The 15830-nt window shown below is 39.6% G+C and overlaps 1 protein-coding gene across 2 annotated transcripts in view; it reads left to right on the top strand.

Annotated features, from left to right (window-relative positions):
• Nucleotides 1-15830, top strand: part of PHF14 (PHD finger protein 14) — a 147165-nt gene that overhangs the window by 83160 nt on the left and 48175 nt on the right. For both annotated transcript variants that reach the window (XM_056857413.1, XM_056857414.1), the window contains one exon: nt 10323-10440. In XM_056857413.1, coding sequence (XP_056713391.1) covers nt 10323-10440 — 118 coding nt within the window. The remainder of the gene's footprint in view (nt 1-10322; nt 10441-15830) is intronic.

The following is a 15830-nucleotide window of genomic DNA, read 5'->3' as shown; positions in this document are numbered from 1 at the left end:
TCACCAAGGAAGTGCAGGGTTGCTACGCAGAGGCAGACAATAGCGAGTTAGTTCTGACCATCTCTTGCATTGAAAAGTGTATGGAATCGCCATAAGTCACTTGCAACTTGATGGCACTTTACACTCACAGACAAAATTAGTCACATTTAACCAATGAACAATAAAAATATTTTGTAGATGTCTGCAGTATACACAGGACTTATTAGGTAATGCTGTGGATTTTCTTTTTAAAAAAGTCTTCATGTTACAAATTTTGAGTAACAACTTGTCTTAAAAAGCATTTATCTCAATCTAAAAGGTGAAATATCTCATAGGAGTTTCCCCAGAGCTCAAAATTCCTAGTTTTTCCATCGGAAGATTTGGTGGAAAAAAATTTCCTGGGAAAGTTTTTTTCTGGGCCTTTACATCTCTGCACTTGCTATGTATTCAACAGAAGCCAGGTAGCCCATTTAAAATATTGTTTTTGTTTTGTTAAAATGTTTTAGTTCATAGTCAATACTTCCATCCCTGATTGGTCACAGTAGGTATGAATATGGGAAGCATGGGGTCATTTTGTATAGTCAATGCCTGTTTTATATTTATTTTATTTTACTTCTTTCACATCCTTCCTTTCTCCATAGTTGGGACCTTAAGTTGTTCTCCTCTTCTCCATTTTTATCCTCAAAACAATTCTGTCAGGTTGGTTAGGCTGATAGTGACACTGCTCCAAGGTCACCCAGTGAGCTTCCATGGCAGAGTGGAAGTTCAAACTTGGGTCACTCAGATCGTAGTCCAACATTCTAACTAATATGGCTCTATGGCCAGAAGGTTAACAATCCTCCAATTACTACACGTAAATGGCACTCCCCTTTTTTAAGCTCAGAGAAAGAAGGAAAATGGATGATGATAATAGATAACATATACTTGGAAGTGTGGCACTAATCCTAAATAGTCACTTTTCAGTTGGAATCTGCTCTGATATTAAAATGTTTCATAAGACAAAGGAACTGGTAAATGTTAATCTTTTTTTCTTATCACTTTACTGTGTAGATACTCTTCCTGAGACTCTACTCTGCCACAACTCGTCCTCGGAGGCAGTCCTGGAAACTTCTTTTATAAATGTGATTTTTAAGCTGTGGATAAGACTTTCAGTAGGACACAAATGAAAGGAAAATAATATATTATCCTATTTATGTTATTGGTTGTGATGACAGGTAGCGCTCGCTTGTAGAACGTAACGGATTGGTATGTTACTTGAATGGACAAGGCAGTTAATTTACTTGATAATTTCTTTATACTACCCAGGCACATTTGATATGTGCTTTGCTGGAAAACACTGGCTAAATGTCTTGTCAGAATTGTTCTATTAAGTAATTTCGCCTCCCGTTGTGATTCCTTGCCAAATGATGATGTACAGTACTTGGACTCATTGAAGAGTGACAGGACCCTATGGGACTTCATACTTTTTGGGATTATATTGAATGAAAAAAGCAATGCTTTGTCATTTGTTGGCTGTTCTGCTTTCTGTGGCTCTTAATATTCCTATATAAAATAACGTGTTGAGTAACTATATGTAAAGGACTTCTTCTATGTAAAAATGTCCAGTACTGTGCAATGAAATGTGTAAAACATTTCACACTTTCTCATAACAAAACAATAGTTTGCTACAGAAGAAGCGGTTTTGCTCGTATTAGTCTGAACAAATTGGTTTCATTTCAAAATTCATTGAGTGAACAAAAACCAATCCACATTTGTCTCTAGTTAAATGGCTGTGATAGAGGGAAGTGCAAACCCTGTGAGGCTGTCTTCCTGGGGTTTGTGTATTCTTAGTCTTGAGACTGTTGCTTCCTTCCCAAGTAAGTAACACTTCTTGCAATGTTCTGGGCGCATAAAAAGTTGGTTATCCACCATTGCCAAAGTTCAAAATTAATTTATATATATATAATCTTTCCATAGCAGAAGTCCATTACCTACATTTAATTTTGCTCTGCTTTAAATAAGTTTGCGCTTAACTGCATTTATTTCTGTATTGCTGGACTATATATGCTGCAATTCATCCAAGATGTATACCTATATGGGGGGGACAACTACATTTTCATTGTATTTGCTTTCACTGCTAAAGAGGAAAGGTGCTTCATTTTAAACTGAAAGGTAGCTTGGCTTTTCAGCATTGCAAGAAACTTCAAGGAAACTCTCCCTGTGGGTGTTTATCACTTTGTTGGTATTGGACGTTCTTGATATATGGCAGTAAAGTAACATCTTGCAGAATTTTATAAGATGTATGTTTTTTGTTTTAGAAGATGTTTCATACCCAGAGCATACAAAATGAAAGCTGTATAATAGCAAATGAAGAATTTGTGTTTTGGAATGGTTATGGCTACAGGTTATATTATACACTATTTGGATTGTTCAAGTAAAATAAATTGTTTTAATTAGTTATGCTGTTTGAAATAGGCATTTTTGTCACTGCAATGACACTCAATACAATACAATGAACTTGGGATTTAACTGTGCACAGGATCAGTTGAAAAGAGGCTGGAACCTGAATAGTTTGATGGGGACCTTGTGTAATAGTTGGTATACATAAGCTTGTTGTGCACCAAGAACTGTGCATTCTTCATGTTTTCTTGATTTTAAACCTTTTTAAAAAAAGAAATACAAAATTCATACATTTCTACCCATAATTTAGACTTCACCTGTGCATTTAACAGCATGTATTCCTTTTTTATATGGGAAAGTTATTAATGAATACCCTGTTAGTAATTGCTAATGACTGAATTTAAGGGGGGAGAAAATAAATAGGTTGGCTTACCTATTAGTTTTGTTCTGTGGTTGATAAGTGTTTCATTTAGTGCTCTTTTAATAGTGTATCCTTCACTGTTCGTTTGTCTAACAGTGAATTATTTGCAGTATTTCATGAAAGTTTATCTCTTTGAGAAGTAGTCTTTACAATGATTGTGACACTACATACTTCAGTATTGCAGTTGGTATAAGATAGCAAGTATTGTACACCTGTTTGTAGGCTGTGCACTATTGCAAAGGAGGATATTTCAGCTGTTTGTAAACATGTTTGCATGCTTTCTCCATTTTTGGCCTGGCACATTTGAAACACCTGTCTTTTATGAAGTAATGCAAACTGCTGCTACTTCATTTTACAGATTAATTTACAACCTCTAAAACTGTAGGAACCTCTAGAACTGTAGGAACTTCTAGAACTATAGGAACTAGACTATCCGAGCAATTCTAGGAGAGGTAGTTGCGGGGTGCCCTGGGACGGTGCAGCCATGCCACCTCCTGAGCAGCTTGTTGGCCCAGTGCAGCAAGCTGAAAATGTAATTTTCTCAAAACCCCGTGAAACTGCTGCTTTCAGTTACACAGTGCTGCCCCACTATTTTTGCCAGCACAAGTTCATGCTGGCAAAAGGGGGCGTTCCTGGGGCAAAAGGGCTTAGGGAGCTGACTAAAGTCAGCCCTGCCCCTGGGAACACCCCCTTGGCACCAGTTTTTAATCTCAGTTTAAACTTCTTTTCCATGCTAGCTTTAAACCTGAACTGAAACCTAAAACTCATGTATACTCCTATACCACTGCTCACGATGGGAAACATGAAATGGCATCCCTTCTAAGATCTGTTGCCCAAAGCATCTACTTTTCATTGCTTCACAAGCCTGACTGTGTCTATAAACCTTACGGTGGTGTAAAATTCTAAGTCTGATCATTTAGAAGTTTAAAAGATTCCCAGTCGGGTATTCTAATGCCAGAAAGTGCAGTCATCTGCTTCAAGCTGTTTCAGTCTCCTATATTTCATCATAAAGTCATTGTAATGTGTAGCGTTCCAGCATGTATTCAAAACTTATTTGTAAGTTTCTTTAAAATCGTATTTTTCGAGGTAGATATAGTGGGCAGTGGTATGTGGTACACAGATGAGAGGGATGTTCTGCTAGTTTTGAAGTAATATTTGTAAAGTTTTTAAAGAGTATATTTTTTAATAAACAGTTTTAAGTAACTTTTACAACTAAAAATGTTACAGGCTATCTTATGAATGCAAATTAAACATTTTAATTCTTTAGAGCTTTGATTTTTACAATTAATTACAATGACTTACAAAACTATGAAGTGTAAGCACATTTTTCTTTAGTGTTGCGTTTAGACAAGCCCAGGTCCTTCCCTCCCCCCCCCCCCCATGTTCATTCTAAGACTTCTGCAGGCAAGCTGATAAGACTCCCTCCTGTGCAGGTAAGCGCGATGTAATGAAATTGGACATGTGCGCTAGGCTTTGTAAATAGAATGAGATTGACCCCCAGCCATTATCTCATTTATCTGATTTACATTGTAAAATCAGGATCTACAGTATTGATTAGAGCATAATTAGCTAATTATGAACAGGGAAATACAGAGTTATGTGGAGTTTGAACACAGCAGGCTGAACTGCTGAAAGATTTCCAAGGGCATGAGCAGATGGAGATCACTTTAATAAAGAATAAAGCAGACGTGTTTCAGGTATTAAAGTCTCCAATAAACTTCTCTTGCTGTGCAGATATACTTGACCTCAATTAATGTATTTTTGTTTGTGGAAAGTATTTTCTGTCAGCTGCTGATTTTTTGTTTTAGTTTAATGTCCTGATCCTATAGCTGCAATCATTGGACCTTTCCACCTTTCTCTATTATTGGAATGCTGGAATTTAACTACTTTTTTGCAGTGGCAAAAAAGGCTAATGCAGTCTTGGCATGTACCAACAGGGACATAACATCCAAATCGCAAGATGTCATAGTCCTGTTATGCATAGGATTGGTCAGGCTGCACCTGGAGTACTGTTTGCAGTTCTGGAGGTCTCACTTCAAAAAAGGATGAGGACAGGATGGAGCAGTTGCAGAGGAGAGCAACGAGGATGATCAGGGGGCTGGAGACCAAGCCCTACAAGGAAAGGCTGAGGGACTTGGGAATGTTTAGTCTAGAAAAGAGCAGGTTGAGGGGGGATATGATTGCTCTCTTAAAGTATTTGAAAGTCTGTCATTTAGAGGATGTCAGGGAGCTGTTCCTGATGGCAGCAGAGGATAGGAATCACAATAACGAGTATAAATTACAGGTGGAAAGGTACTGACTGGACATTAAAGGTAAAGGTAGTCCGCTATGCAAGCACCAGGTCATTCCTGACCCATGGGATGACGTCACATCCCGACGTTTCCTCGGCAGACTTTGTTTACGGGGTGGGTTCTTGTGCCTTCCCCAGTCATCTTCCCTTTACCCCCAGCAAGCTGGCTACTCATTTTACCGACCTCAAAAGGATGGAAGGCTGAGTCAACCTTGAGCCGGCTACCTGAAACCAACTTCCATTGGGATCAAACTCAGGTCATGAGCAGAGCTTGGACTGCAGTACTGCAGCTTACCACTCTGCGCCGTGGGGCTCTACTCTGGACATTGGGGGGGATTTACAGTAAGAGTAGTTCAGCAGTGGAATCGGCTGCTTCCCCCTCTCCGGCAGTCTTCAAGCAGCAGCTGGACAACCACTTATTTGGAATGCTGTAGGCTGATCCTGCATTGAGCAGCGGGGTGGACTAGATGGCCTGTATGTCCCCTTCCATCTCTATGATTCTGTGATTCTACTTAGTTGGCTATCTGGCCTGGAGAACTGAAGTGATTTACTCATAGTACTGCGATCTGTTCAGTTTTGATATGTGGACCAACTGTTATGATTAGAAACAGAGAACCAAAATCAAACAGCCTTGTCTTGACACTTAATATATCTGCAAACATACTTAGAATGAGGCATGCCAGTTGTTACACTCGCAGCAATACTAGTGCCAGTTGTTACTGTAGCACATGAAACCCCTGTAATGGTGGCAGGCCAGTTACAGTCATCAGCTTCAGAAGGTTGACAGATCCAGAGGGTCTTCTGATGTCTTTTGAGAATTTTCCAGTCAGACAGGTTGACACTTCAAAGCCCTGGTTGTCTTGCGGAATGCAGAGATGACCTGAACAGTTGAAAAAACTGCTCCAGAGTGCCCCCTTCTTCGGAGCTTGGGCTGATGCAACAGGCCAGCAGATGGCTAGTGTGCAAGTGGAGGAAAATTCAAAGCGCATGCAAGCAAACACAAGCAAAGATTAGAGTGCATTATTGAGCCTGAACTGTGGTGACAGCAGCAACAAAGTGTGCTAATGCCTCTGCCATCCTTGTACCCATGCAGTATTTTCCAGCTGAATTCTGAGTTGCGAAGGGGCTCCTATTTTAGGATGAGGATATCTGACAGTGTAGGCTCAGAAAATGTACAGTCTTACTATGACTCTTTTGTACCACGTTTTGCAGATAATATTGCTCATATTCTCCATGACAGATGCCGTGGTTAGTTCAGATCCATCTCAGTCTGGGTTTAATTTCATGGATGACTTTCATTTGGTGAGGCCTGATGATGTGAGGAATGTCTGGCCATGTTTAGGCTTGACTCTTGCCCCCTCATAGCTGATAGTATCTAGGTGGGGCAGGTTAGCTAGGTGGGTCTGGGATGTAATAAACACTTGTATGAAGTAGGGTGGTGTTGCAACCACTTAGAAAAGAGGCAGTCATGAAGCGGCCCTTCTGAAAAAGGCATCCCTGGTATAAAATGACGTAACTAATTAGCATCCAGTGGCCAATATTCCTTTCTTGAATAAGGTGCTCGAGTGGCTAGTCGTAGTCTTGGCGGAGACTGATGATCTACACTTATTTATGCCTGGATTCAGGCCTGGTTTGAGATGGAAACAGTCTTTGATTTCCATGACTATCTTCACTAGGAGAATGACATGGCAATTGCATCCCTGTTGATACTTCTGGACCTCTCATCTGTTTTCAATACCAGTGGCCATGGTATCCTTCTGGGGAAGCTAGTTGGGGAGGCATTCTGTTTTGTACGGTTCTACTCTTACCTGGCTGGCTGGTTCCGGAGTGTGGTGCAGTGGACTGCTGTTCATTCCCATGGCATTTATACTGTGGAGTTCCAGAAGGGTACATCTTGTCCTCCATCCTGCTTAACGTCTACATGAAACTGCTGGGAGAGTTCATCCAGGGATTCGGAGTGAGTTGCCACCACTGAGCAGAAGACACCAAGCTCACTAACAGACATCAGACAAGTCTATGGAGGTCTTAAACAAATCCCTGAAGAAGTTAACAGGGTGGATGAGGGCCAATGAACTAAAGCTCTCTCCAGACTACTCTTAGGTGCTGCTGGTCAATGGCAAAACTGCCCAAGGAGTGAGGAGTCTTTCCTGGAGGGGTTGCACTTTTCCTTAGGAGCAAGTCCATCATTTGAGGGTGCTGCAGGATCACAACCTGCAGTTGAAGGTTCAGGTCTCCTCTTGGCATGTATTGCTTTTTATGAGCTTCAACTTTTACAACGGCTGTGGCTGTTCCTCAGAGAGATTGATCTGGCCATGGTGACCCATGTTTGGATCACATCCAGGTTAGATTAGTGTGATGCCCTGTGGCACAGAGTGGTAAGCTGCCTTACTGCAGTCCAAGCTCTGCTCACGACCTGAGTTTGGAAGTCGGGTTCAGGTAGCCGGCTCCAGGTTGACTCAGCCTTCCATCCTTCTGAGGTCGGTAAAATGAGTAGCCAGCTTGCTAGGGGTAAAGGGAAGATGACTGGGGAAGGCACTGGCAAACCCCCCCGTAAAACAAAGTCTGCCTAGGAAACGTCGGGATGTGACATCACCCCATGGGTCAGGAATGACCCGGTGCTTGCACAGGGGACCTTTATCTTTTTTCTTTGCATGGGGCTGCCCTTGCAGATGGTCAGAAATTTCAGCCGGTCAAAATTTAACAACCAGGACATTGTCAGCAGTTGGGTTCAGGGATCACATCACCCCTGTGCTAAAAGAACTGTATGCTTACTGGCACAGTTCAGAGTGCTAGTTTTTATAACCCTATCAGCTTGGGTCAAGAAGGTCTGCCTCATTTAGTACTGTCCAACCAATCAGTTAAAGTCCTCTTCCACCCCACCCACGCATCTGGTGCCTACTTTTAGGCATCAGGCCAAATCTCTACCTAGGCTTTTACTGAAAGTCTCCAGCCTTTTTGTGTCCTGTTCCTATCCTGAAGGCTGTTTTACGGTTACCATTATGGCCTGTTGAACATTGTTTTCTGCAGTGTTTATGTCCCTGGTGGGCTATTGACTTGCTTTATGGCTGGTCTTAATATTTGACCATTTTGATGGTTTACTGTTGACAGTCTTGTGTTATTTGTTTTTTAACTTTGTTGAGATTTTTTGAGCATTTTCTGGAGAAAAGTGGGTCCCCAACTCACTGGGGGCCCCTCTGAGGGGGGGCTTGCCAGGTGGGCTTGCCGGGCCATGTGAATTTTTCAGACGATGTCTCTTGGCCCCTGCAAGGCTTGAAGTTTTCCCAGTGGCCCCTTCATGATACTGCCCAATCAGGCAGCAGGGGCTGTACTGGGAGTGGGCCAATCAGGCAGAGCTAAGCCAACAGGTTTTCACTTTGGTCCGCCTGCTCAGCTTAAACGTGGCCCTCCCTCATCCTGAGTCGCATTCTGCTGTTTTATTATCTTGATATTATATTTTATTGTGATTATTATGTCTTTGTTTTCTACTGGGCACTGTCTAGAAAGTCTGCTAACATATTTAAATAAAATCTTGCTAACGTTTCATTTTGTTTCAACATTTCTAACCTTTTTTTCTCTGCTGTAAATATTGTTGGGAATGAATATAGAATAGTGTGGAGTTCTACCCTTGGGGAAAATGTTTGAGCCTTAGTAGATGATTTTCGATCAGCCACTGTTGGATGGAATTTGGAACAAATTTACCCTTAGTTCAGATTGGGGCATGTATTGCTACTCCTGAACAACATGGTTTGGTTCTCTTCACTCACCAGAGCTATTTGCCCATTGGCATCTTTTTCAGCACTTCATAACAAGGATTAGTAAAAAAGGGAAGAAGAAGAAAAAGGCTAATAATCTTGCTCCTTTTTATGGTGACAACTGCAAGCCATGTCCCCTTTAAAAAAAAAACAAAAAAAAAACCCTGTTCAGAATTATTCTACTTTTGAATAAACAATTGTTAATCCTTCTGATTTTCACCATAAGGGATTACTTTGGGGAGGAGAATATCTGAATTCTTTTCTCAAAGAAAGCCATGCGCTTCTGCTAAAGCATCTTCCTTTTAGATTCTGCCATAAATTACTTGTTATAATATATAATAACTTCAATTAAAACATTTAAAAGCTATTATCTCAGAAGTAGAAAATGAAATTCACATTTAAAATCACTTATTCTTACTTACAGCATTAAGCTTTATATTTACTTAGCTGTTTCCTTTATGTGAAGAAATCTGACTAAATTTGTTTTGAAAAGACACACTCATTCATTCGTAAAAATAGGATATATGCAAATGAAGTGGAAACAGTGGTTGTAAGAAACATTTCTCTCAATGTGATGTAAAATTACTTTTCTTCCTGTTGAGCATGTTGTTGTTTTGTATAATGTAAATATCTCTTCTGACTGACCTCTACATGCTGATATGAAGTAAGCCCCACAGTTTCTGTAGGATTTACTGAAAAGCACAGGAATGCAAAAAAAATTTTTTTTTAAAAGGTGGCAACAAGGCTATCTGCAGTAAGAATTTCTAGTTTATGGGTTGCATAGAAATAATCAAAAGTCTTATTTAAAAGCTGAATACCACAGAAAAAAATTAAGAGTTCAAACTGATTCTGTACTTGTTTAAGGAGACATTTACACAATATTTGGGTGTAAAGTTCAAACTGATTCTGTACTTGTTTAAGGAGACATTTACACAATATTTGGGTGTAAAAATAAGTAAATATGAGGTAAGCAATTGAAATTTTGCTAAGTCTTCCATAAATTTTGACATTATAGTCTTGTTTATTTATCAGCTATTTATTTCGATTGGTATCCTGCCCTCCCACCGCAAAGCAGGGCTCAGAGCGGCTAGTAAAAAGTATATTAAAATGTAATAACACATCTATTGAGCACTGACGTTTGTTGACACAGAAGTTCCAGTGTGGAGTTGAAGCTCCCCCACCTCAACAGCCATCTCTTTTGCATATGTGGAAGTGTACTGAAAAATGTGGTTCTTATTGGAAAAAATGTACACAGGGGCAGTTGTGCACAGATGCTATTATATAATACTCTTAACAGAAATATTTACGGAGTTTGTTCTAGTTGACTAAAATGGCAGACAGCTTTGTTATATGGCTAACAGGCCTTTCAGAATGTTCTCATTGTGTTGATGTCCCTGATTGAATTCTATTATGAAAATATTTGAAGCAAAGAATCATAAAAATGCTGCATATGACATCTTCAGCACTGAGTATTGACGAAAGCTATCGATTTTTAATGCAGGTGTGACGAGTGCAGGCTTTGCTATCATTTTGGCTGTTTGGACCCTCCCTTGAAAAAGTCGCCCAAACAAACTGGCTATGGGTGGATTTGTCAAGAGTGTGATTCTACATCCTCTAAAGTAAGTTCATGAGTCTTGTACAAGTGGACAGAGTTTAGGAAACTTTTCACAACTGCTCTTCTTGATTGCATATGAACACACCATTAAAAATGTGATTCTGTTGCTGCTAAATGTTACAGTGAAAGTATCTAACTTATGGTAATGGAAGGCTGTACCATTAATTGGGTTTGTGTAATATTACTGAAAGTATTTTGCTTGTGTGTGTTTTTTTTACTAGTCGAACATTTCCTAGAACATTTTGGTGACCCGTTTAACTGCAGAAGGTTTTATACTTTTTAAAGTTTAGTAATAAGTGTTTGTAGAATATGTATACTGAATTGTTTGATATTGCTTAGCCATTTTACCTTAAAGAGCCCATCTTCTGCATATTTAGTTTAGTAAACACAGATTAACTGTAATCTATACAGACATTTAACAAGATGTCAAACATAATTGAAACATAAGATAAATGTCACTTGCTATTGCTGACTATGCTTGAGATATTTCAATGGATTTATTTGTAAAATGTGGATGTCTTGGTTTTTTTAGTGTTCTATGTAATGTTGATAAACAGTCTGTTTTCAGAGAGAACCTCACTGTCCGATATGATATTTAAATTTATTTTCTAAATACTTTATTTTCTAAACTTCTTTAGTAGCTATGGACATCCAAAACATCAGGTAAACTGTGAGTTTTAAGTTGCATTTTCCTTTCCAAACGAGAGAGTGCTGTGTGCTGCAATATTAGTTATTAATCTAATCAATCTTCTTTAAGCACAAGCAGTGGTTAGCTAGATAATGAACTGTGTGGTGTAGCCTAGGCACCTAAGCCTTTCTGAGCACAATATTGAGGCAGTGTTCAGTCCTTGGGTGAATTAAAATTGATGAATTCCTACGAGTCCTTTCAGCCAAAGCTGCTTTTCTGTACCATGAATTAAAATGGTCTGAAAGTCATTGAGGTTTTCTTACCAACAGCATTACTTCTTGAGAACCATAAATCTTGGGTATGATAAAATCTTAGGTTGCATTGTTTTCAGCATGGGCAAATTTAATGGCATCTGAATGAGCAAATGGTACCCAAAAATTGTGTTATGAGGCCTCCTTGTGGCTCTTTCATGTCACTGTTTGTCATTTGTTTGTTCATTTGAAAACAGCTTATTCTCTTTTGTGTGGGCAGAATCCAAGATAAGCACCCTACAGCAAACCACTTTGCTTTGGGTGACAGTTGTTTTATGAGCGTGTAGGGACTACTTGTTTTAACATTCACCCTTTTGAAACATTTATGCAGAGTGTACATTTAATTTGTTACGGGTTTCTATGCAGTTTGCAAAGACTTTCACTCAGTCCAAAGAATGCTGTTACCACATTCAGATAATGGGGAGGTTGAATCAAAGTTTGTTGTATGTGATGTTCAGTGAAAGGAATTCTGCTTCCACCATCAGATATCGCTGTCAATGGGTGGGACATGACCCTCTACAAATCCTCTGTCCCCAAGTCTGTCCCTCTCTCTCTCTCTCTCTCTCTCTCTCTCTCGCTCGCTCGCTCGCTCTCGCTCTCACTCTCATAGTCCATTGGGAGCAGTGCCAAGAACTCTATGCTGATTGTCATTCTCTGAATTTCAGAGAACCTTGGTTGCCACATTTCCCATTACTTTTATCCATTGGGTCCAGTTTTCATTATGTAGCAGCAATTTAGTTTACATACTTGAGCAATGAAATAGCATTATGTTTTTAGTTCTTGGCTACTAGAGAAATAAGAGCTGCAAAGTACCATTTCCAAAGGCAGATTAATAAGTAAATGTATTCTCTTTTGTTTAAAGCACTAACCTAATAGTACCTTAATTGTTAATTTAAATTGACACTGACAAAATGAATAGTGTTGTTCCCAAGGGCTTTATGAATGTACATTTATGTAGTCCTTGTTCACGTTGCTTGTACAAGCCAAAGTTGACAACTACTTGAGGCAATCCTGCAAGTTAGCACTCGCATATACACTTATAACCAAAAAAGGCAGTGGTATTTCTCTGGTCCTAAGAGTGATCTTTGTATAATTCGTAATGGAAATATTCAATGTTAGTGTTTCAAACATTGTTGCTTGCATGTTGATAAACTTACAAGTAATATAGTTTTCCCAGTTGATGCAAATACTTTTACATAGATGTAGTAAATACGATTAAAGTATTCTGTTCCACTGATACAGTCTGCTTACATTTTGTTCATAATACACCATGGACCTCTCCTGCAATCTTGTCAAGTTATTTCCCTGCCTGTGTAACATATTCCCATATTACCCCAGCTGTCAAATAATGACAGTGACTTTGCTTCAGGGCAGGAGGGCAGCAGCTTCTCTGCTAGTAGTAGTGTCACTTTTATGGAATGGGCGATACTTACCACAAAGGTCTGACAAGCTTTCTCATCTCAACAACATTGGGGGGAAAAATGTTTTGCGCCATATAAAAAAATGAGAAATAGTTGTTTCGGTAGCATTGCATCTTTCCTTTCAAAAGATGACCACTGTAGTTTTAGTACAGCTCACTTCAATGTCCTAAAATGAAAAAAAGTGAACACAATTTGGGAATCATGACATTGCATGGGTAACTGATAGGCCTCACTTCAAAAACAAATCATTTTATCTTCACAAGCAATAGTTGTCAGAGGTGCGTGTGTGTGTGTGTGTGTCTCATAAAAATTTGCATAGAACAGCCACCGTACAAAGTGTACTATTAATTATATTAAACCATGTGCTACAAATGTATTCCAATATTATACAATCTTATAACATATCGTCAGAAATCAATATACATAATACACTATTTTATACCAAATGCAATATTGTACAACCTGTTATACTCAAAGACACCTGCATATCTCAAGTCCCGGCTAGCAGCCTCAAGCAGATGCATGAAGGATCCAATGAGTACCGTTGTATGCAACAGTACTTATAGGCAAACAGACTAGTTTGTTTGCAAGATGTCTTTGAGCATAACTGGTTGTGCAGTATTGTGTTTGGTATAAAATAGTGTCTTATGTATATTTGTGATGATATGTTGTAAGATGGTATAATATTAGAATACATTTGTAGCACATTGTTTAATATAATTAATAGTATATTTTGTACGGTGGCTGTTCTATGCATTTTTTTGCATAGTAGGGGTGTGTGTGTGTACACACACACACACACACATTGAAGTGTAACAGCTGCTTCAAGTGATGCCACAGAGCACTTGTCCTTGTGGGTATCTGAAAAGGTTGCTGGCATTAGGAAACACCCTTTTAAAACAGTGTCATGAACTGAAGAAAAGGCCTCACCTAAACATATACATTTTGCTGACCAAGTTGAGATCCAGTGTGTGGTGAAGTGATTAGAGTGTTGGACTGAGATCTGGGAGACTCAGGTTCAGAACTCCAGTCTGCTATAAAGATTGCTGGCTGACTTTGGGTACACGGTCTTAATGTAGCCTGCCTCGCAGAGTTATTGTATGGGGGCAAAATTGAGGAGAGGCTGATGTATGCCATCTAAGCTCACTAAATGAAAGGAAGGGTTTTAAAATGTACTAAGTAAACAAGCACGTAGGTGGGGATATCCCTCACCAGTTTCTAACTAACCAGTTTCTTAAAAGTGATTCTCACTAGGTTGGCTGACCTCCTATATATGCAGTCATTGCTGTTAATTTCTAAATTGCAAAAGTATATAAACAGAATTAACATTTCAATACATTATGAAATAGGGAGGGGCCGTGGCTCAGTGGTAGAGCATCTGCCTAGCATGCAGAAGTTCCCAGGTTCAATCCCAGGCATCTCCAATTATAGGGACTAGGCAGGTAGGTGATGTGAAAGACCTCTGCCTGAGACCCTGGAGAGCCACTGCTTGTCTGAGAAGACAATACTGACTTTGATGGACCAAGGGTCTGATTCAGTATAAGGCAGCCTCATGTGTTCATGTGTATCCATGATGTGAAACATCCATGATGTGAGACAGAATGGGATACTGCCATAACTGAGCACAAGTCATATCATGTATTGCTTTCCTCTTTCATTCAGTGGGCATAAACTTGGTGGGTATATCTTAGTGGTATCAGCAGCCAGTCTTCTAATGGGGGAAACTAACCCACTTTTACTGAGTATTTATTTGTTTGTTTGTTCTGTCAAGTTTCTACCCCACCCTCCCTGGCCAAAGCCTGGCTCAGAGTGGCTTACAGAAACAATAAAATGTACAATAAAAACAAGGATTAAAACATTTTAAAACAACAATTAAAAACCATCCCTAAGACATCAATAAATAAGAATAACACGTATTTGAATGGCGCCCTTAATTTACTAGTAACTACAGTAGGGCATGCTGGAGAATAAAACCCCATAGAATGATATGAGGTGTAAGCAGGTAGGGGAGGGAGACCAGCATTTGTAGAGAAAAATACTGAGTATTCTGGGGATGGAGTGTAATTTAAGTCAGTAGATGATATGAAAGTCAGGCAGCCTAAGGACACCAACATAGTGGTACTGCTGATGTGCCCAAATCCCCTTAAGTGAGCACCACATGAAATTTCCGTACATGACCCCCCTCCAAACATGTTGTCTTTGCCTGATATCCCAGGTGCTGATTGTGATGGGCAATACCCCAAGTGCTGTTGAAACAGACAAGGTTAATGATTGAAACAAGAAGTACGTACATGTCAAAATGTCTTTTTGACTCCCTCAATCAGCAGCTATTGAGGCTTACAGCAAAGGATAGTGTCAGAACCTCTTCAGACTGGATATAATGGGTGGCGGGAAGGACGGATCAGAGACAAAACCAATGGTTGTTCTTTTCTTGGATCATGACCCCTTTATAAACCCCCAGTAGCAGACTGCAGTAAGAGAATTCCCCACTCTGGAATACTATTTCTAGTCCGGCCCTCAATCCTTCCAGTAATGAGCTGTCTGTCTGGGAAGCAGTGCATTCCTGCAGTCAGTGTAGCAAATGATAGCCCTACCGCCGCACACTGCCAATAATATTAGTATATCTCCACTTCTGTCTTGGGCACAAAGGAATGCTCTTGCCAGGCAGAAAACTGTGTGACTCTGAAGATACAAATGCTTCACTTGGCTGATGCCTCATGCAATATTTTGCATTCGTTGATGTTAGGAAAACAATAAAAAAAATTACCATGTCCTGAATGGCACTGATTCATTATCTATATTGATAAAACAAGTTTAATTTAACAAATGGAGTGTGTACCTTAAATTTAAGTTTGATCTAAAAAAAGAGTGTGTGTTTTAAATCTTTTTCAATCTGATATTTGCTGTTTTAGAAGAGTTTTTGGCATTGCTGGCATTGTTGATGTGTTGAACCAACTACCCACATAATATAAATATGCAGGAAAAGCAGCTGAGTTCTGCAGGTTACTTCTCAGGCAGTCGCTGTTGCCATTAT

Source organism: Euleptes europaea, chromosome 11 (genome assembly GCF_029931775.1).
Source record: "Euleptes europaea isolate rEulEur1 chromosome 11, rEulEur1.hap1, whole genome shotgun sequence".
Lineage (NCBI taxonomy): Eukaryota > Metazoa > Chordata > Lepidosauria > Squamata > Sphaerodactylidae > Euleptes > Euleptes europaea.
The sequence above is the reverse complement of the archived record's forward strand: the minus strand, read 5'-3'. Positions and strand labels throughout refer to the sequence as shown.